At 58.0% G+C, this 22,010-nt stretch overlaps 1 protein-coding gene across 1 annotated transcript; it reads right to left on the reverse strand.

Moving 5' to 3' along the window:
* Window positions 1-7,172: 7,172 nt before the first annotated feature.
* On the reverse strand, window positions 7,173-18,165 carry CALM3 (calmodulin 3). Its single transcript, XM_038381858.2, has 6 exons — window positions 17,905-18,165; window positions 12,011-12,041; window positions 10,191-10,334; window positions 9,493-9,599; window positions 9,208-9,343; window positions 7,173-8,468 (listed from the first exon to the last, which is right to left on the reverse strand). The coding sequence occupies exons 1-6, from the start codon at window positions 17,905-17,907 to the stop codon at window positions 8,440-8,442; spliced, it is 450 nt and encodes a 149-aa protein (XP_038237786.1). The 5' UTR covers window positions 17,908-18,165; the 3' UTR covers window positions 7,173-8,439.
* Between the last annotated feature and the right edge of the window lie 3,845 nt (window positions 18,166-22,010).

The raw sequence follows: 22,010 nt of genomic DNA on the forward strand, positions 1-22,010 counted from the left end.
ATTGTCACCGGCTCAGACGTCAGAGCTGGCTAGGGGGCCATCAGCAAAGGGGGGCAGGCTGCTACGAGGGGAGAGGGGCCATGGGAAGTGTGTGTGGAGGGAACAGAGAGATACAAGGTTAGAGCCCCCAGATCTTCTAGCTGCCCGATCAACCCCCTCCCGCCCCCCAGCAGCCACATGACGCAGCCTATGATGAAGTGTGGCGGGGGCGGGGGTATTGGATTTTTCTTGATTTTTTCCAATGGTTTGCATGCAGAAGAGGTGGGATGCAGTTTCTCTGGGTGTTACTGGTTTCACGAGGTGATGAGAGAGGGAGTTTGGCAACGAAACTTGGGACCCCGGCCAATGGCCTGGAGAATGGAGACCCCAGCGAATGGGTGACCGGGTGGCCCAGCTTGGGAGTCACAGACTGTGGGAGGACAATGGGCTGCGAAGAGAGGACCCCGGTGTCCTGACCAGCCGGATCCAGCCAGAGGGGGACAGACGACAGAAGAGAGGACAGGAGGCTCAGACCAGCTGTCACCTGGATAGAAGACAATGGACAGAGGCGGTTCGTGGGGGAGGAGATATCAGTTACCCAACTGGAAAAGGGGGTGGGGGGGCTGGAGGGAGAGAGCAGGCAGAGCCCACCTGGATGCAGGGGAGACTGGGATGTGCGGGGCTGAGGGAGGCCAGGCCTGAGGCTCTGAGAGTTTCCTGTGCTGGGTTCAGACGCTCAATAAACCCTCCTGTGTTAGGCTGAGCTCGGGGGCTGGATCCATGAGGAGAGGCCGGGGGAAAGGAGCCTGGCCTAGCCAGGCACCTGCAGGAGAAGCAAAAGGATGAAGCGGGGGGGAGAGGGGGCAGCCCGAGGAGTGACCAGGCTGGGCCTTGGAGGAATGTTGCTGTGGGGAGATCTCAGCAAGGAGGGAACCAGCTCACATTTCATGCTAGATGCACCTTGGGGCCTAATTCCCAGCTCCCCGATCCAAGGATTTTAAACCCCCCTTAGTCCTCCCCATATTCTGGGCCCTGCCTGGCCCCCCAGGGCAAACTCGCATGTTGCCCCCTATGGGCCCTGGGGGGGCAGAGAAAAGCCAGAGCTCAGTGCTCTCTGGCCACGCCCCCGATCTGCCCCCCTGTACCTGGGGCTGGGGGCAGGACCTTTAAGCCAGCTCCGCATTGGCTGGGCAGGCCCCTGCGTGGGGTGAGGGTTGCCAGGTGCCCGGGGGTTGCCAGGTGTCCGGTGTTTGGCTGGTCCATTAAAAGTCCAGTTGGCGCGGGGCTGGCAGGCTCCCCGCATAGCTCCCGGGAAGCAGCCAGCATGTCTCTCTACCTCCTCGGCGGAGGGACGCCCAGGGCAGGGCTCCCCATGCTGCCCCCGCTCGAAGCACTGGCTCTACAGCTCCCATTGGCCAGGAACCACAGCTAATGGGAGCTACAGGGGCAGCGCCTGCGGGCGGAAGCAGTGCGCAGAGCCACCTGGCCGCGCCTCCACCTAGGAGCCAGTGGAACATGTCGCCAATTGTGGGGAGCGGCCTGAGGTAAACGCTGCCCAGAGCCCATGCCCCAAAACCCCTCCCACGTCCCAATCACCTGCCCCAGCCCTGAGCCCCCTCCTGCTCCCAAACTCCCTCCAGGAGCCTGCACCCCAAACCCCCTCTTGCACCCCAGCCCTCTTCCCCAGATTGGAACCCCCTCCCACTCCCCAAACCCCTCATCCCCAGCCCCACCGCAGAGTTTGCATCTCCAGCTGAAGCCCTCACTCCCACCCCCCCCATGCACTCCAACCTCTTGTTGCAGCCCGGATCTCCCTCCCGGGAAAGTCTTTGAGGACATTCCCAGTGTCCCCATTCCCAGGGGCAGGCAGGGCTGCTGGGCTGGAACGGGGAGCCCATCTCCTGAGAGGGGCAGCGGGGGGGGGGGAGGCAAACACCCCGATTTGTTGGGGATGGGTGCAGCTTGATGGGTTTGGGAGCTGGGCTGGCTGGTGGGGCGGAAGGAAACGGGCCAGTGTCTCTTTAAGCCTCAGGGCCCGGCGGGTGCCCAGACACCTGGCACAATGGAAAATGTGCCTGGGGCAACCTGGCTCCGGCTGCATAAACACGGTCATGGAAGCACTCTGCACCTCACTGATCCGGGGGGACCCGTCCGTGCACCCGCGGATCAGGCGCCTCTTTTCGGCTGTTTCCGGCCAGCAGCCAGCCCCTTCCCGCGAGGGAGCATGGCCCCCTGGGGCGGGAGTCCAGGGCCAGGATTGCAAGGGCTGCGGGTTGGGATTGAGGGGATCTGGCAGGGATCGGGGGAGTGGGGAGCCCATGGCCAGGATAGCAGGGGGCTGCAGGTCGGGATTGAGGGGATCTGGCAGGGACCAGGGGAGGGGGGAGCCCAGGGCTGGGATCACAGGGGGTTGCAGGTCAGGATTGGGGGATCTGGCAGGGATCGGGGGAGGGAGAGCCCAGGGCTGGGATTGCAGGGGGCTATGGGTTGGGATTGAGGGGATCTGGCAAGGGGGAGTCCAGAGCTGGGATCGCAGGGGGCTGCTGGTCGGGATTATGGGGCACTGGCAGGGATCGGAGGAGGGGGGAGCCCAGGGGGCTGCAGGTCTGGATTGAAGGGCATCAGCAGAGCCGCGTACGTCAAGCTTCCAGTCACTACGTGCCCTGTGCCTGGCTCTTGTCTGCTGGCTCATACATTTCTGCCATACCAGGCTCGACGACTGTTTATGTTTTCTGGCACAGCAATGTGCATACCATATGGGGCAGGCGCTCCCCTCCCCCTCGCCCCAGGCGGGGCAACCCTGAGCCACCCTGTCCCTTAATAGAAGACACCCCGGTCGATCCAGCCATAGCGCTGACAGCATGGGACAAACATCTACAATCACATGGGGAAACTGAGGCACAGGGCAGCAAGGGGATTTGACAGTGGCAGAGTGGGAACAGCCAGGCGTCCTGACTCCCCCCCCCCAACCACTAGACCCCACTCCCCTCCGAGCCAGGAATAAAACCCAGGACTCCTGGTGCCTCATGCTCTAACTGCTGACCCCTAACCTCTTGTCCAGCCAAACATTTAGAGGAGACAAACCCAGCTGGTGGAGTAGTGGGGCTGGCTGGAGACAAGGCAAACCTAGGCCAGCCTGCCTCTTTACTTAGTGTCCTGCCAGTTGCAGGCATGTTCCACCCCTGCAACAGCTGCTCTCGGCTGGGCCTACTAGGAGCGCAGGCAAGGGACCCATAGCACCAGCCCCAGCGCGCAGCCTGGGCTTAGGCCAGGGGCTGCGAGTAGGGGTGTGAGAGGGCTAGTTCTCTGCTGTGCATCGAAATGCGGGGAGGAGGAACTGGAATCCTGTGTCTTTGCTTGGTGGATTCCTGGGGTGTGGTGGGGAGGGGAGTCAGGACTCCTGGGTTCTATCCACAGCCCCAGTAGGGGAGTTGGATCTAGTGGATAGCGGGGACTGGGAGCCAGGACTCCTGGGTTCCATTCCCAGCTTTGCCACAAACTCGCTGTGGGATGCTGAGGCTCACTCAGTTCCCCAGTCCAGGCCTCAGTTTCCCCCTCTCTGTGCTTGGGTGTTCAGGCAGGCTCCTCCCCTTCCCACACAGCTCTTGGAAACATTTTGTTTGAAACATCAGGTTTCTCTTCCCCCCCCCACCCCTTCATTTTGCAGCCACTTCCTGGCCCGAAACATGCCTGTATCTGTAGCCCACAAAGGGGGAGAGGGGCCACAGACTGGCTGCTCTCCACTGTGCTGGGGGGCGGTGCAGGAGTCTGGCTTGGGGGGCGGGGGATTCTGCTTAGTGGATGGGCTGGCTGCTGTCCACCTGCAAAGGGGCTGGGAAGCTAATCACTGGCCCCCCCACCCATCCCCCCAGCTCAGTATGAACTGCTGCTAGAATTGTAGTGGTTAGTATAGGCAGCGAAAGCTGGAGAGACAGCCACAGAGAAGGGGGGGGCATGTGTGTGACCTGGTTGAACTCACGCAAGGAGTGAGAAATAGAACCCAGGAGTCCTGGCTCCCAGCCCCTCCCCCATCCCTTTGGTTTCATATCAGCTAATGTGTGGGCAAGCCTGCAATCAACAGGAGGTCAGACTCGATGCGCAGGGGGGTCCTTCCGGCCTTAAACTTTGGAACCACCGGACCCCACTCTCACTCCAGGGCTTGAACCCAGGAGTCCTGACTGCCAGACCCCTGCTCTAACCATTGGACCCACTCCCCTCTCAGAGCTGGGGATGGAACCCAGGAGTCCTGGCTCCCAGCCCCCTCCCCCATTCTCACTACTAGACTCCACTCCCCAACCAGGAGTCCTGAGTCACAGCCCCGCTTCCAGTTTTTAATGGCTGCAGTGACCCTATGTGGGGCACCATCCCCTAATCACAGCGGGCATGGAGCCGGGGGCTCATACTGACTGTAATGGACCTTGCAACGCTGTGGGCTGAGCCGCAACCTCTGCCCACAACTTGCGTCCCCTTCTGGTGGCCTGCCGCCACAAGCAGCCCCTGCTGGCTGGGCAGCATTTAACTGTCCCCCATCTAACCCCCCTCCCTGCACGTGGCTGCTAGGGACCTGCCTATCTCCCTCAGCTGCCCCAAATGCTCCCCAGGACCCAGCCCCCGTATCTCCCCCCAGGTGCCTCTTCCCCAAACTCCCCTGCTGCTGGGGACACCTGGAGACTATTAGGGTCCACAGAGCATCTGGTCCCCTGCCCCAGCTCGAGGAGTCACGCTGTGACCCACAACACAAGATATTGGCTTTCCCTGGCGAGATCACGCAGAGTGCTGCCCTCCCCCATGCCCCAGCAAAGAGCCAGGGCTACAGAGTCGCATCTTCCCCCACCAGGCCCACTGGCCTTTGGACCTGCCTCGGCCCCTGTGACCCACCAGCCAGGGCAAAAACCATGGGCCAGCACCGGCCTGCAGTCACCACAGGATAAATCAGGAGCAACAGGAACCAGGGGGGCCGATCCCAGCGCCATGCCCCCCAGCACAGGTCCGGGGAGAGGGGAACACAGGGCCTTTCCCCTGCTTGGGTCACTGGCTCTGATCCAGCCCCAGAGCAGGGGGACCAGCTGGCTCGGGGGGGGGGGGGGGAAGAGACCGGGACCCGGGGCCTTTCACCTCTCAAGTGCCCGACTGTGGCACGGTCACACGGTCCTAGGCTGTTGCACCCTCAGCTGCTCCGCTGCCCAGGTGGCCCCGACTCCCCCGTACCCACTCCAGCGGCAGAAAGCACCTGCCTTCTCACCCACCTTGTCGGTCTCCCTTAGCCAGCTGGCCCTTTCTGGGTGGCTACCTCCCTCCAGCGTCCTCCCCGTGTAACTGCAGCCCCGGCCGCCTCTTTTCCAGCATCAGAGCAACTAGCTGCTAGATCCGAACCTTCCCCGGCGCAGGGGAGATTTTCTTAGTCCCCAAACTCAGGCCAGCTCCCAGGGGCTAGCAGAGCTCAAGAACAGGCTAGCTCCCCCTCTCCCTGCGCTAGGGCCTTTCCCTCCCCGCGCAGCCCCCCCAGCTCAACAAGTCAGGCTCAAGGGCATGGCCCTGCCCGCAGCTTGTCAGGCTGGGGCCTAGGAATTGGGATGCAGATTTGGGGTTTTTTAAGCCCAGCCCTACTGCTTGCCGATCCCAACCCTGCAGGCCCAAACAGCCTGGAGGCCAGATCCGTCAGCAAGGCAGCGCTGTGGCTACCAGGGGAGACTAGGCCTCAAAACTGCGGCTTTGCAGAGATTCGTACATTTCAAACAAGCTCCTAGCAGCTCGTGTTTACTTTTGCTGGCACCAGGGGACAAAGCCGGCTCTTAGCCGCCGGCAAGGTCACTGCCCGACACTGGACCTCGGAGACTTCCAGGCCAGAAGGGACCAGGCTGACGATCTAGTCTCACCTCGTGCACGTTGCAGGCCACAGAACCTCACCGACCCACTCCCGGAATAGACCCCTAACCTCTGGCTGAGTTACCGGCGCCCTCAGCTCAGGATTTCAGGTGCTGTTTGGGGGTCTGCTGCTGGGGGCGCTCAGCTCATGTCAGGTTGCAGGTGATTGACACAGGGATCCCACCAAGGAATGCAGGGGCCTGGTAGGCTGCGGCCCACATCCTGCAGCATCGAGGTTAGAAAAAAAAATCTTCAATGTGACAGTAGCACCGAGAGGCACCAGCAGCGAGCAGAGGCTGTCCCAGGTCAGGTGCGGCCTGGTCCCCCCAGCAATCATGGTGCCAGGTGAAGCAGACATGGTACAGAACAGCCCCATGCGCTCAGTCTAAATCGGCAAAGGGGAGCCGGAGGGAAACGGATACAGAGGTCACCCAGGAGGTCAGCAGGAGCTGGGATTTGAGCCCCAGACCAGGGGCCCCCGCTGCCTGCCTCATGTGAGATCTTCTACACGGTGACACTCCAGAATAGTGGTTTTCTAACTGGGGGAGGTGAGCTGATAGCAGGGGGGTACACGAGAAAAATCTTGAGGCAGCAGACAACCCATTTCATTTACTGCACAAGTTATCAAACTGGGGGGCATGGAGGAATTCCGGTGGAGGGGAGAGAAAGCAGCAATGCCAGGTGAGCTCAGGCCAGGGCCTGGCAGCTGGGCTCAGGGTGTGAGCCCCAGTCCACCCCCGACTTACATCACGGGGCCCCAGGGCGTGGCTGGGATGGTGAAGTGCCACCAAAAATTGTAACTCAAAGGGACATGCTTAGCTCACCTGCCCAAACATTCCTCTGGGGGCCTCCTGGGATGGGAGGGTACATCTCATAACTTGCAAACCTCTAGAAGCCGTTGCTAATGGAAGACAAATCTGGGGGGGCACATGTGGGGTTTGTGCCCCCCTTTCCCCCCACGTCACCTCTGGTAGAATCAGAGTTGACATGGCCAGCCTAAGAGAAGAGAGGGACCTGTGGTCCAACAGCCCTGGCGGCCTCACCTAAACCTTTCACCAAGAGTTTTCCTCCCGCCTGGCTCAAAGCATGAGAGTTACAGGCACAAAGAAAGGGAGCAAAGAGTCGCTTCTGTTAGGCCTCAGTGGTTGTACGCTTGGTATCTGCTTTCCTAGCTCTGCAGCCGGCCAGGGGTCTGCCGGGAACCAGAGCCAGCGAGGAAGGGAATTTCTGCGAGCAGGAGAGAAACTGAATTAAATCCAGGCCTCCTTGCTGAGGCAAGATGAAGACAGGGTTGGGGGACATGGGGAAGGAGACCCGATTCAGCAGCGTCAGGTAGTCACTGTATTTTATTGGAAAACATTGATATAGTTTTATTTTCACAGCTTGAACTGAACACAACATCGCCCGCTTTCAGACAGCCTCGCTCCCATCAGCCCCGTGCCCCGGCTCTCAAAACAGGCTTTCCCCTCCCCCCGGTTCTGCTCACAGCCCAGGGGCACTGCTGGTCCCGCCACGGGGCACGCTAAAGCGCCCGCTTTCCAGGAGGGGAAAATTTTTCGGAGAGCCCCGCCCCCTCCCCAAACTTTTACAAAATTAAAAATAAAGAGAAGCAAGTTGACGGCTCATGCTCTCTGCGGTGGGTTGGCCAGGCAAGGGGGGGCTTAGCAACAAGAGCACAGACATCAAGAAAGCAAAGGCAGGTCACTAGATAGAACAGGGGGCCGCGCCGGTGACGCCCACCCAGCCAATGGCAGCTGTCGCTCACCTCGGGTCTTCGACAATCCCCTCCCACCCGCTAGCTCTTGCCAGTCAAAAAGCAGCCATGCCTCACGCAGGGCGGGGACTGGATGGGTTAGCACCAGTATTTACACAGCAGCTCTGAGAGATGGACAGTGCTTAGGAATCATCGCATGGACATTTACAGTTTGTACAGGGCTACGAGCAAGGAGAAACGAGTCCTGGTTTTAGGATCACGTGTCAAGAGCCAATTGCTTTAAGCTTTTTTTTTTGGGGCTGTTAAAACCCTCCCCCCCTCTTTTCCCCCCTGATGGCATGACAAGGTCTCTGGAACCCACACTCCAGTCTCTGGGATCGTTCACCGTCCCCTTTCTTTAAAAAAAAAAAAAAAAAGACAAGACAAGAGGCTTCCCTTCCTGCCAACCCCGTCGTTTCCAGGGGCGAGACGCTCTGAGGCCGCGGGGTGAATGCACAGACCCACAGTGCCAGACGCATGCAACACGGTTAAAGTTTGCTCTCTCCGCGGCGTGCTGGGACACCGGCCAGCCCCGTCCGCAGAACAAAGAACCCCCCAAAGGAACTAAAGACATCTGCAAGGCTGAGATTTCCGGGGGGTGGGTGGGGAGGTTGGGTTAGGGCCAGAGGGATGGGCTGGGGGGAGAAGAGGAAGGGGAAAAGGGAAGGAGGGACAGAGGACAATCATGCAGTTTGGGGAAGTAAATTTTTTGTTGCTTAGTCAGATTTCTTCCACAGCCGACTGGAGTTTGCTGAAAGAACCAGATTACTTAAGTAGAGAGAGAGTGTTGGAGAAAAGTAGTGAAGGAGAATGGGCATCGCCAGCCGCCCGTCCCGGAGCCTTCACTTTGCGGTCATCATCTGCACAAACTCTGAGAGAGAGAGAGAGAGAGAGAGGGATGTGAAGGCACAGGATCAGCGAGCCGGGATCACATCCCCACTCCGCCCTTCTCCAGGAACTACTCAGCTACAGGAACAGCCCATTAGCCTTGTTTCCCCAAAGGGCTCAGGATCGGTGAGACCCTGTGCAGAGAGCTGTCTGAAAGTGGGGGCGGAGAGCTAAGCACCTCCTGGGTATGAGGGGGATGGGGTACCCCTCTCAGCCAGTCAGATTTCACAGCTCTTACACAGAACTCAAAGCACTTCAAAAAGGTCAACCTTGCCCCCCATCATTGGGTGGGGGGGGGCAAAAGAGGAGAACAAGCGTAAGGAGAAGCGACATGCCCCAGGTCACCCAGCAGGCCAGTGGCTGAGCCAGCACTCCCAAGTTCCAGTTCAGCCCTCAGGTTCTCTCGCACCTTCACCCAAAGCAGAAATGCCGCCACCTCTGGGGTGGAACTCAGCAGCTGGAACAGTTGTACAGAAGTGCCAGCAGCTGAGAGCTACAAGCGTCTTCCCATTCTGGACATGCATTTGCACGGTAAGTTTGGGATTGCAGACCTCTTGGGGCATTTTTCAGGCAGCAGGACCTGAACCTGATCAGGTCAGTGGTGCTCAACTACAGGGGACCGTTGGGTTGCCAGACCCTTGAGGACAATAGCCTGGTGGCTGGTTATACAGGGCACGTGAGGCGTAAGGGGTCAGGCGTCTCAGCATCCCTCTCCGACTCACCTTCATAATTGACCTGCCCGTCTCCGTCGATGTCAGCCTCTCGGATCATCTCGTCTACCTCCTCATCGGTCAGCTTCTCTCCCAGGTTTGTCATCACGTGGCGCAGCTCCGCCGCGCTAATGTAGCCGTTCCCATCCTGTAAGGCAGGGGGCGACAAAGCGAGGATTTAGCTCATTACAGCCACTCCCCTTCCACACACCCCGGCCCTGCACACCACAGACGTGGCATCTCAGTGACCCTGGCACCCACAACACCCTGCCCCCCACCTCCCAGACGGGTGCTCACCTTATCAAAGACCCGGAATGCCTCCCTGATCTCTTCCTCGCTGTCTGTATCCTTCATCTTCCTCGCCATCATGGTCAGGAATTCCGGGAAGTCGATAGTGCCGTTCCCTGGAAAGGAAGTGCTGTCTTTGAGTGAAGGGGACTAGCGGGATGCTGGGCTGGGGAAAAGCACCAGAGGATAAGGGAGAGGCAAGGAAGGGAATCAGCTGGCTGTGCCAGGCTCAGCTTGGAGCCTGAAGGCCTGTGTCTGCAGAGCGGGCAGTACAGCCACATGCTCTGGTGGGACCTGTTTGCAAGGCGGGACAGGAGTTCGGAGCCCATGGGCTCTTCAATCCGGGGCTCCTCAGCTGAGGCGACCAGTGTGGTGGCATCATTCTCTGTGGAACCGGACTAAGGTCCCAAGGAATGGCTGCGGGCAGCCTGCAGCGGCCTTGGCTGGCTTTGAACCACCGGCCTCGGGACAAGCTGCCTCTGGAAGTCTGCCAGACCAGGACAATGGGCACCCGAGAACATCTGCCCATGGAGCCCCACTGGGATAAGCCAGGATGCATGAGCCAGGTAGAGTATCGGGATGCCTCCTCCAGCATCTTACATGTGGGGGGGGGGGGGGGACTGGGTTTGCTGTTGAACACCGTCCCCTCCCATTCTGCTCCCTGCCAGGCAGGCCACCCTCGGCCGCTCAACGCCCTTCCAGCTCACCATCCGCATCCACCTCGTTGATCATGTCCTGCAGCTCTGCTTCGGTGGGGTTCTGGCCCAGGGACCTCATCACCGTCCCCAGCTCCTTGGTGGTGATGGTGCCATCCCCATCCTTGTCGAACAGGGAGAAGGCCTCCTTGAACTCTGAGGGAGGGAGAGACCCGCCGCCTGTCAGTGCTTCGGTTAATGAGGCTCCTCTACCGCAAAGCTGCTGAGCATGCTTCGGTGGCTAGCAAGGAGCAGCTGAGCAGCTCATGAGACAGGCCGCTCAGAGGCAAAATACCCAGGGCACCTTAATCCTTAATTCCCCATCCCCTCACCACTGCTTCCAATGTCAAGTCTGACCCTAGGTGAGTCTGCGTCATCCCGCTGATCGAATGGTCGTAAGGGGCCTAGCTTGAGCACCGGCCACTGCCAGAGACAGGACGAGATGGCCCCTAGGCTGGCGATTCCTATGCTGATCAAATCAGGCCATTTGAAGGGAGGTCACCAGTACCCACTTAGTTAAACAGCACCTCTCAGTCTAGGAATGGTTAGAGAACCTAATGTTAAAGGACTGGCAAGAAGTTAAAATAAAGCTATCAGCAAGGGCACAGGGCACCAGCCAGTGGGGTAACCCGCTCTCGAAGGTGCCACATTGGTGTTCCTGTGACCATTCCCCAGTCGTCTCCCGCAGACAGACCCTTTGCTCGGTCCCATCCTGGGGTTCACCCCTGGGGTCAGGCTTCTATTTTCCAACAAAGTTAATCGGGGACTCTGACAGCACTAATCACGCTGCTGCTAAATCGCAATGGCCAGAGGCTGCAGCGGGCGAGTCCGGATGCCCCAGTCATAGGACAGCCAATCAGAAACATGGCCCACTGCAATAGCTGAGCAGTCTCCGATCCCAGTCAGCAGGCTGACAAAAACCTTAAGACGTGCTTCTCTCCGCGACTGCTGCAAAGAAGGGGAACTGCAAAGCCGGCTACGCCCCAAGCCCAGGGAAACAGACTGTCATTAATGAAAGACTAGAACCAACCTTCTGCGGTACCCACAGCAGGGACAGTATTTGAATCAGATTTTTAAGCCGATTGTCTTTAAGCATTTAAAGAGCTTCCAGCTAGCTGGGGGCAGTCCTCCAGGTAGCACTTGGTGGAGAATCTCATCTACTGTCTGCCTATTTGTGACCTGGCCCCAGCAGCAGACCCCCTATGTGCCTACCATCAATTACTCCTTAGCTCCATGTCACGAGGTGAGCTCCAGGAGTGGGACTGTAAACGCTGCAGCCATGAGCATGAAGTCTTGGCAGAGTCTCAGAGCATCGCTACGCCTGAAAGTCCTACACACAGCAGAGAACCTAGCCTCTGCCCTGGAGCATGCTCGGTCCTGCATCGTGGGGGGCATGGCCAGTAGTGGGGCCCACCCCACTCCCCAGAAAGTCATCTTCATGCCCCACTGGGCAGCATCAGCAGCAAGACCAGAAACTCCTCCCTTTCCCCTGCTCACTCAGGGCACCGGTGGAGGGGTTGGGGAAAAGGGGTCACTACAGTTGCACTGAAGTGGTGTGTTGGGAGGCGTTTACCCCCCTTCAGTCTAAATACGGGGGAGCCCACGTAGAGTGAACAGCTAAACACCCTGGATCAGTTCTTCTGGGCCTACACGCCCATGTCCCCGGTGGGGACGACAGACAAGAGCTGCACCTGGGGATGCTGTGGATACTGGGTTCCCTCCCCTTTCTTCTGAGCCCTGGGCTTGGGGGCGATCACTACAACACAGAGCCTTTGCGAGTGCCACGGTTACAACAAACACTCAGCTAGGTGGAAGACGGGTTTAGGACTCACCTGCTATCTGCTCCTCAGTCAGCTGGTCGGCCTAGAAGGAGCAGAGAGAAGTTAGTCACCAGGGCATGGAAACAGTCGGTTGTTACACCTAGAAGGCAGCTCTTAGCAAAGGATGCTGGGTTGACAGGCCTGATCAGTGCCCTCCTCTCTGATTCAGGCGGTGGCAGCATAATCGTCCCCTGCTCCCCTAGAGCACCACCTCTAGGATAAAGGCAACACTAACTCCCCACAGCCCAGCCACTCCTTGATCTCTGTACCGGAAACAGATATCATCAGGGCCATTCCTGACAGGCTGCTGCCTCGACCCATCATTATAAAGACAAGGGGGCAGGTGCCACCGCAGGGCAGCCGCTGAACCCCCAGCCACTGTCATAGCCAATACCACCAGTGCTCCAGCACCTGGTGCCAGGATGCCATGGCTCTATTTCCAGTTCCACTACAGAGCATGTCTCTTACCCCATGTGTGCGATGGAGTCAAGATCTGCCTCACCAGGGCCTTAGTTCAGTAGGGTTTATACCGAGCACTGAGTTGAGGCATCAGGGAAGAGCAACATATTGACAGACAGCCTAGCCAAGCTTCCTGAGGTTGCAAGGATGCCGCCAGTCCCAAGCACCCATGAGCTCTCCGCCGGAGACAACCACACCATAGTTATAACGCTGGCGATGCAGCCCTTTGCTGAGCCACATGCGCCCGCAAGGGGTTTAAGGGGAACTCCAAAGCTGCTGGAGCCCCAAAATGCAGTGTTTGTAAAAAAGCTCTCGACACAAGTCTGGGGGAATACAATTTCAGCACACAGGCCTGTTTGGACCTCAAGCTTCGCCTGCAGTTTTGGAAACCGCAGCACCCAGAGGCAACCATATGAAAACGACGAGAAATGGTGAACTTCACGAGGCTCCACTGTGAAAGGCGATCGAATCTCTGGCACCAAGGAAGCAAGAATGGTGCCGTGGCTGGGGGCTTTCAGCACCGAGGCTGGAGCAGAGCAGCGATTAAAATTTCATACTGCAGCCCATCACCCTAGTATCTGGGTGCCTTCCGTGACAAACCAATAGCCGGAGCGAGGTCCCCAGTAGTCTTGCTCCCTTTGGGACAGCGATGCCCTGCTCCAGATAACGTCTCACTGCAGAAAGCCTCAGGGTAGTGTTTGGGGAGCAGCACCCACTAGAAATGCAGCAGCCTCGCAGCCACCCAGGGCGGGAATCAAGACAGAGCAATTCTAAAATTGAGTGAAGAGAGGGTGCGAACCAGTAGTTTTCCCAGCCATAGGGGGTGACAAGGGTGGGGTCAGCTCCCCACAGTGGGTCAAATGAGGGCATTCATGCCTGAGGCTGAGACAATCAGCTACAGGACCAAGCTGCTCCAATCTCTATCCAGCTACACCTGCTTCTGCCGCTGGCATGAGCATACGCCAGGGGGCTGGCAAGGGGCATTGGACAATGTTCATCTTTGCTCGTTAGCTTGGGAAAAGTCACTCTCCAAAGCGAGACCGAATTCTGCAGCCACCCAAGCTGGGATTGAGCTGCTGTCAGATCTCGAGCCAAAAGCAGGGTCAGGCCGTGGGAACCCTCCAGGGAATACACAGAGCAGAGATAGAGATTTCCAACATCAGGCATGCATTGAGGTGGCAAAGGTATCTTCAATGGAGGTGTGAAACTAACGTCCATACAGTCACTAAAAATCCCAAAGCACTTTCCCTAAGAGACCGCACATTAGCTCCAACATCCTGGCCCTATTCCAATCAGGCAGATCCATTCAGCCTCCCTAAACTCCCCTGCAGTTTCAGTAGGATAGAGTTCTGATCTTTCTAGCCTGATCTACTGCGTGAGCATTGCTGAGCCATTCCAGTGACGAGACAGGCACATCTTGTAAGACATATCTCAGATGAAAGGTGCTCCAGAAACACAGGTTGGTAAGGAGAGAGCAGTGAGCAAAGATTAATTCGTTAGGCAGGAATATCTACCAGTCAACCGAGAAAGGGAACAGAGAGGGAACGGCAGTCACAGCTGATGGCAGTTTGTGGGGGAGAAAACTCCCTCCCCATGGCTTGGTGTGAATGAGGCGACTCCATCCATGGAGGTAGAAGGTCATGAGACAGCTCCCCAGTACCTGAAGCAGCACTTTGTCCTGCTGCAGTCGGGAGAGGTTGGAGAATTTGGAGGGGAAAGGAAGAGATCCTGCATCGCCCCATCAGAGATAACAAAGGGCTGATCAGTCAACACTACTTCTGTAAAGGGAAATCATGCCTCGCCAATCTATTAGAATTTTTTGAGGGGGTCAACACACACATAGACAAGAGTGATCCGGTAGATAGAGTGCACATGGATTTTCAGAAAGACTTTGACATGGTCCCTTACCAAAGACTCTTAAGCAAAGTAAGCCATCATGGGATAAGAGGGAAGGACCTCTCATGGATCAGTAACTTGTTCACAGACATGGAACAAAGGGTAAGAAGAAATAGTTTGTTTTTACAGTGGAGAAGGGGAATTAATGGCATCCTCCAAAGGGGTCTGTACTAGGACCTGTGCTGTTCAACATATTCATGAGTGATCTGGAAAAAGGGATGAATAGTGAGGTGGCAAAGTTTGTAGATGATACAAAATTACTCAAGACAGTTAAGTCCAAAGCAGATTGCAATGAGACAAAGGTATCTCATCAAACTGGGTAACAAAATGGCAGATAAATGCAATGCTGATTAATGCAAAGTAATGCATATAAATGCACATAATTCCAACATTACATACAAAACGATGGGGTCTAAATTAGCTATCACTCAAGAAAGATCTTGGAATCATGGATAGTTCTCTGAAAACATCCACTCAGTGTGCAGCAGCTGTCAAAAAAGCAAACAGAATGTTAGGAACAGACAGAAGACAGTAAACATCACAATATAAAGCCATGGTACGCCCGCACCATGAACACTATGTGCAGTTCTGGTTGCCCCATCTCAAAAAAGAGATACAATTGGAAAAGGTACAGAGATGGGCAACAAAAATGATGAAGTGTATGGAACAGCCTAGGCAGCAGATTTAAAACAAAAGGAAGTGCTGCACACAAAGCAGTCAACCTGTGGAACTTGTTGCCTCGGGATGTTGTGAAGGCCAAAAGTATAACTGAGTTCAAAAAAGAATTAGATGAGTTAATGGAAGACAGGTTCATTAATGGCTGTCAGTCAGGATGCTCAGGGACACAACCACATGCTCCGGGTGTCCCTAAGGCTGACTGCCAGAAGCTGAGACTAGATGACAGGGGATGGATCACTCGGTAATTGCTGTGTTCTGTTCATTCCCTCTGAAGCACCTGGCACTGGCCACTGTCAGACAGGATACTGGGCTAGCTGGACTATTCCCCTGAGCCAGTATGGCCATTCTTTTCACTGTTCTGATCCTGGCAGGGCCTGTAACCTCACAGGGCAAAAGACCAAAGCTCAATGTGGCACCACCACACCAGGAACTGCTGTCCAGCAGGAGTTCAACATCCTAACCATCCTCCTCCCCAAAGAGGAGCCTCCATCCCCAGGACAGGAAGTTTATCCTCCTCCTGGCATGCCCATCTGTGTGCTTGCTCAGTGGGTTTCCCTTCCAAGACCCTGTTCAGGTAGGAATCTCTCCCCTCTGCAGCCTAGATCCACTCCTTACTCATGCTGAATCACCCACTGCAGCTTCCTGTTCTCCACTCAGCACGCCCACAACCAACAAGACTCCCCTCTCTAGAGACTGCCCACTTTGTTTCTTGTACCCTGTTCTGGCCACCGGTGTCGTAGGGGACAGGATACTGGAGCCCCTGGTCTGACCCTGCCTGGCGAGCCCTAGGTTACCAAGTTCCTAAGCGTGCCTTCCAGCACACACCAAGGTCACATTCCCTCAGGATGCACTTCAACCAAAACCCTGATCCGCTGCTCCCTGGAACTGACACACCAGCTCCCAACTTCAGTGATTCTTGCCCCCCCCCATGCTTCACAAAGCACTCTCCCCCAACCTTGAAAACCCCAGCAAGATCCTCCTGCATCCTCATACCAGTCATCCTCAAGGCCATCTCCATCCAACCACACCAGCCACACCCCCCCAGCCCCTCTCCCTAGCCATCATAGAACTCCCCAAACCCCACTGTCATCTCCCACTCAGACTTCATTGCCTCTTCCCTTCACAACGATCCTCCCATCAGCTCTGGGATTCCTCCACCAACCCCCTAGCACATCTAACCCACACCAAGATGGTCCCAATCCACACACCCTGAAGTCCCGTATCCCCGGTAAACACCCACAATCTCTAGTTCCTCTATCCCTAACCCCATTCCCTCTGAGTTCCTTCCCACCCCTCACTCACCTCCAAACCCTCAAATCTCCAATTACTCCAGGCCTTTCACGCCCCCCTCGCCTTCCATAACCTCAAACCTTCCTAGCTCACACTCTCCAGCTAAAAATGCATCCGATGAAGTGAGCTGTAGCTCACGAAAGCTTATGCTCAAATAAATTTGTTAGTCTCTACGGTGCCACAAGTACTCCTTTTCTTATTGCAAATACAGACTAACAGCTGCTACTCTGAAAACTCTCCAGCTAATCCCCCCAAACCTCCAAACCCCTCCCCCTTGAGCCAGACAGCTTCCACCAGGTCACTGTACCCCCACGATATGCCCAAGCTGCACAGATCCAGACCCCTAAGTTTGTCACCGACACCTGCCTGTCAGCACCCCAGCCACCAACCTACCTGGTTCAAACCCTGCTAACCCCTACAACCCTTCAGTCTCCTTGCGACACCCCTCCTCAAGTGCTGCCCACCCACCAACCCTCCCACGCCCCAACTCACCTGCCAGCCTTTCCACACTCCCTGCCTAACATATCCAATCTCTCTCCACGCACCTGGCTTTCACAACACCCCCTAACACACAGCCCAGCCCGCTCCCCAACACCTAACCCACTCTGGCGCCTCCTCTGACACCCCCCCACTGTGCCTTCCAACCCCAGCCCCTCCCAGGACACCCTCCACCGCACCGGCCTCCACCCCCCCTTCCAGACACAGCCTGAAATTGCCACCGTACCCTGACACCGCCATGCCCCCCCCACAAGCCATACATACCATAGACCCCCACTTGTAACCCCCACCCCCAGGAGACACCCCCTCACTCCCTCCACATCCCCAGTGCCCTCCAACACCCCCTTCCCTCCAACCCCCACGCTTCCTAACACCCCCCCAGCCCCACGACCCCCCCAGCAGACAGACCCCAGCCCCACCCCCCTTCCCAACACCCCCCACTCAACTCAGCCCCCAAACCCCTCCCACCCCCCAGCCCCAGGACCCCCCCCAGCAGACAGACCCCAGCCCCACCCCCCTTCCCAACACCCCCCACTTAATTCAGCCCCCAAACCCCTCCCACCCCCCAGCCCCAGGACGCCCCCCCCACCCTGCCCGACCCCCCCCCAGCCCCAGGACCCCCCCCAGCAGACAGACCCCAGCCCCACCCCCCTTCCCAACACCCCCCACTCAACCCAGCCCCCAAACCCCTGCCACCCCCCAGCCCCAGGACGCCCCCCCCCACCCTGCCCGACCCCCCCAGCCCCAGGACCCCCCCAGCAGACAGACCCCAGCCCCATCCCCCTTCCCAACACCCCCCACTCAACTCAGCCCCCAAACCCCTCCCACCCCCCAGCCCCAGGACGCCCCCCCCCACCCTGCCCGACCCCCCCCAGCCCCAGGACCCCCCCCAGCAGACAGACCCCAGCCCCACCCCCCTTCCCAACACCCCCCACTCAACCCAGCCCCCAAACCCCCCCAGCCCCAGGACGCCCCCCCACCCTTCCCGACCCCCCCCAGACCCATCCCCCTTCCCAACACCCCCCACTCAACCCAGCCCCCAAATCCCTCCATGCCCCGGGCCCGGCCCCCCTCCCTCGCCTCACCATGGCGGGGTCCGGCTCGCGGCGGCAGGAGGCTCCAGGCAGCGGCGGCGGCGGCGGGTGGGGGAGGGAGGTACCACCAGGACCAGCCGGGACTCGCTAGCCGCTTCACAGTCACACCCCCCCCACTCCGCGACCCCTCCGCCAGCCACTCGCTCCTCTGGCCCCGCCCCCAGGCCCGCCGCAGCAGAACGGGGAGCGGGAGGCGCCCGCCGTCACGCCCCGTCCCGGGGACTATTTTCTCTCTCGGCGCACGAACACACGGCATCGTCGCGTCACTAATGTGTAGCGCCTTCCCATTGGTCCGAAGGCGGCGGCGGGATGAGAGCACGGCGCTGATTGGACGCTGCTCACCTGCAATGCGTAAAAATTGGACCGGGCCATGTTAGGGGGAAGGCGGGGGGGACGGGGATGGAACCAAGCGCGGGAGGGGGATCACGAGACGGACAGAACCAGATCATGGTAGCTGGGGGTAGGAGAGGAGCATGGCCACCCCTTTTCCCGGAATGGAACAGCCCGAAGCAGCCCACCCCAGCAGGCAGATGGACCAACCCAGGGGAGTGGGCGGAGCCCAGGAGATAACGTGACACAGAAGACCGTGCCCCTAATATACGGCCACACCCTTATTCACACAGCATAGGCCCGCCCGTTTTGCCACGCCCCTGAATCTTTTGGCCACGCCCACTCATCCCAATTACATTAGATCACGCCCCTTATGGCTAGGGCCGCGAATCAATCAGCTTTGGCCACGCCTCTTCTTGGTATGCCCACAGTATTGTCGACCACGCCCCCTGCTCTCGGGACCACGCCCCATCAATTCTGGCCACGCCCTTACTACTAACACCACGCCCATATTATTGTTGACCAAATCTCCTATTCGCAGGGCCACGCCTCCATCGTGTCTGGCCACGCCCCTATGCTAATACCATGCGTGTATTAGCATTGGTCTATTTTGTGGCCCCGCCCCTTGTGCTCAGGTCACAAGCCCTGGCTTTGGCCCCGGTCGCCTGGGTTCCTGGTTCTGTCCCCGTCCCCAGGGCGGAGTGTGTGCACCATCGCCCCCTTGGGGCCCAGGGCAGGGGTGTCCCCTAGGGTCTGCTCCCCCAGGGCTTTGCCATTCATGCCCTGGTGAGTCTGGTACCTGGCGGGCAACACCATTCACTAGGCTGGTGTGACCCACTGAGGCACAGCCCCTTCGCACCCCCCACCACCTGGCCCATCGAATGGAACGGATTCCCCTTCCCAGGAGGAGATGGGGGTTGTCAATGCATGCTCAGCCCACACCCCTTTCCCTGCCCCACACCCCCTTCCCCATCTCCTTCCTTCCCCGTCTCCCCTCAAGCTCTGGCTTGATCCCCATCACCCTGAGATGAGGGGTTTCACAAATTGCTTTTTGGCTCGACTGCTACGAGCCTGGCTTTGATGGGCCCCGAGGGAGTGGCCCCAAGGATGCTGTTACCCCAGAGCCCAGGAGTCATCTGCGGCTGGCAGAAATCCACTTTTAACCCTCCCGGTTTATAACCCATTGGCTCCTCCCCCGTTCTGCCTCCCTCTGAAATATCTACAGATCCACTCCATCCCCTTCCCTGACTCCCCCTTGTTAACATTCCCAGCGCCCCCAAACACTGCCACCTCCCCATGGCACCCTCCCAACCCAAAACCCCACTCGCGCTCCCTCCAGCCCCCCTTCCTGGCAGCCCCACCCCACCGTCCCCCATCGCCACCAAACACCTCCCGCCACTAGTATCCCCCACCCCACCCTCTACCCCCAAACCCCTTCCCAGCCCCCTGCTTAGACTCCCCGCTTCTCTGCATCCCCTTCTTGGCCGCTAGGTGGCAGACAAAGCCTGTGGGGTCTGCATCGATTTCCCAAACCTGGCCCCACAGGCCTCCAGCCTGAAATGGGAGTGCCCGGTGAGAGGGGAGGAATAGCTCCCCTGCCTCCCTCTCCATCTGCCTCTAATCCCCTGCCAGCTGTGCCCAACCCTTGCTCCACGGTTAGGTACCTGCTGGCTGGGGATCTGGGCTTGTTCGCCTACCGGTAGCCTAGCTCTATTCTCAGTAGCTACCTACTTTTCCCCTGTCTTTCCCGTCACAGGATCTATTTCCTCTCCATCTTTCCATCCGCAATATCTGTCTACCTCTCTCTGTCCCTCCCCCCATCCACGGGAGCTATCTACCCCTTTGCAGTCGGTATCTCATCTGTTTTATCCGTTTACTCTATGTTTATTCTTCCTTTCCTCTGCAGTCAATCTATCCATCCTTCCCTCCATATCTATCTGCCATCCTTCCTTCTCTCTGCTGTATCCATCCATCCTTCCTGCCCCAGTATATCTCTTTATCTATCCATCCCTCCCTCCCTAGTATCTCTCTCTATCCATCCATCCTTCCTTCCCCCGTAACCATCCATCCACCTACCCCCTGATCCCGCTACAACAGGGGTGGCCAACCGGAGCCTGAGAAGGAGACAGAATTTACCAATGTACATTGCTATAGAGCCACATTCGTCAGCAGCCCCCCATCAGCTCCCCACTCTCCCTGCTCCCAGCACCTCCCGCCCACCAGCAGCCCTGCCAATCAGCACCTCCCCCTACCTCCCGATCAGTTGTTTTGTGGCGTGCAGGAGGCTCTGAAGAGGAGGGGGAGGAGCGAGGGCCTGGCAGGCTCAGGGGAGGGGGCGGGAAGGGGTGGAGTGGGGGCAGAGCCAGGGGTGGAGCAGTGAGCACCCCTCGGTCCATTGGAAAGTTGGCACCTGTAGCTCCAGCCCCGGAGTCGGTGCCTGTACAAGGAGCCGCATCACGAAAGCTTATGCTCTAATAAATTTGTTAGTCTCTAAGGTGCCACAAGTACTCCTTTTCTTTTTGCGAATACAGACTAACACGGCTGCTACTCTGAAACATATTAACTTCTGTCTCCGGAGCCACAGGTTGCTCGACAATATGTTTCTAACCCAGCTTTTCTCTCTCCGGCACCCCGTCATCTGTTGAAGCGGCTAACCCAGGGAAGGGGGCCAGCTGTGCTGATGGTTTCTGGGACATAGACACCTGGCCACGTGGGATCGGGATCAAAACCCCACGCTTCCCCACCGGCTTATTAGCCATGGGGGGCACCAGACAGCAGTGACTTGACCTATCTCAGATCTCACCCATTGCTTCCCTATGGATCCCGCCTCTGCTCGGACCCCTGGCACTTTCTCCCTGCTGTTGGCACTGCAGGCAGGGCAGGTCTCATCCTGCTGGCAGCCAGGGATCCGGTCCAGGCGCCGGTGCTTCAGTTGGCTGGACACCAGCTGCAGCTGGGTGGGGATGGGGGCGTTAGAACAGGGAACGGCTGCCAAGGGCGGTGCCTCCCCCCATGGCCTCGCGTCCATGAAACCCTGCAGAAGTTTCGCTGTGAATCAGCAGGAAACATGGCACCGCCAACCTGAATTTCTCAGGGTCTGGAATGAGGGCAAGGAGAGCACAGTTCTTGTGTGGCCACCACTGCCCTTTTCTGGCAGCAATCAGTACTACTTGACTGTGTGTCATAGCCCCTATACTGCTGGCAGCTAGTGGAGATTCTCCATCAGCCCACATAGTTACAGAGGTGGAGGCCCATAGTTCTCCCCTCCCCCTCTTACCACTAATGCTCCAGTGGGGTTTAAATGGGAAGGGCACGGAGAGGCGCAAGGCCAAGATTCCTCAGCTGCCTCGCTAGCCCCAAGCGCATCTATCTGACAAGCAGGGACACGACACAGGCACTGCTCACCTCCTACTGCCTCCCTGCCTTTCCTCAGTGACTCTGTTCCCCCATCCCCATCTCTGCTCCCTCCTCTCTTTACCCTGGGGGTCCCCTGACTCTCCTGCTGTACTACAGGACAGTGCTTTCCTCAGCATCGCAGGTCACCTCTGGCCACATTGGGCTTTGTGGTGCTTCACGTGCTGTATCTGCAGCTGGGTGAGAACCCAGTTCCCTCAGCTCTGAAAGCCTTGAGCTTTCCGGAGAATCCCTATTTGCAGTACAGGGGTTATGACATGCAGCTCAGCAGTTCTGACGCCAACCAGCAGAGGTCAGTGGGGTACTGTGCTGGACCAAGCCATCAGCATGACAGGCCCTTGGCTAAGGCTGCA

Source organism: Dermochelys coriacea, chromosome 23 (assembly GCF_009764565.3).
Source record: "Dermochelys coriacea isolate rDerCor1 chromosome 23, rDerCor1.pri.v4, whole genome shotgun sequence".
NCBI classification, from domain to species: domain Eukaryota; kingdom Metazoa; phylum Chordata; order Testudines; family Dermochelyidae; genus Dermochelys; species Dermochelys coriacea.

Bases quoted from the DNA above. Each gene is read 5' to 3' on its own strand.
- CALM3 (XM_038381858.2), bottom strand. The intron at 10,335-12,010 runs GTGAGTCCTAAA...TCCCTCCCTCAG, and splicing joins GACTGAGGAGCAGATAGCAG to AGTTCAAGGAGGCCTTCTCC. The intron at 9,344-9,492 runs GTGAGCACCCGT...CCTGCCTTACAG, and splicing joins CATTCCGGGTCTTTGATAAG to GATGGGAACGGCTACATTAG.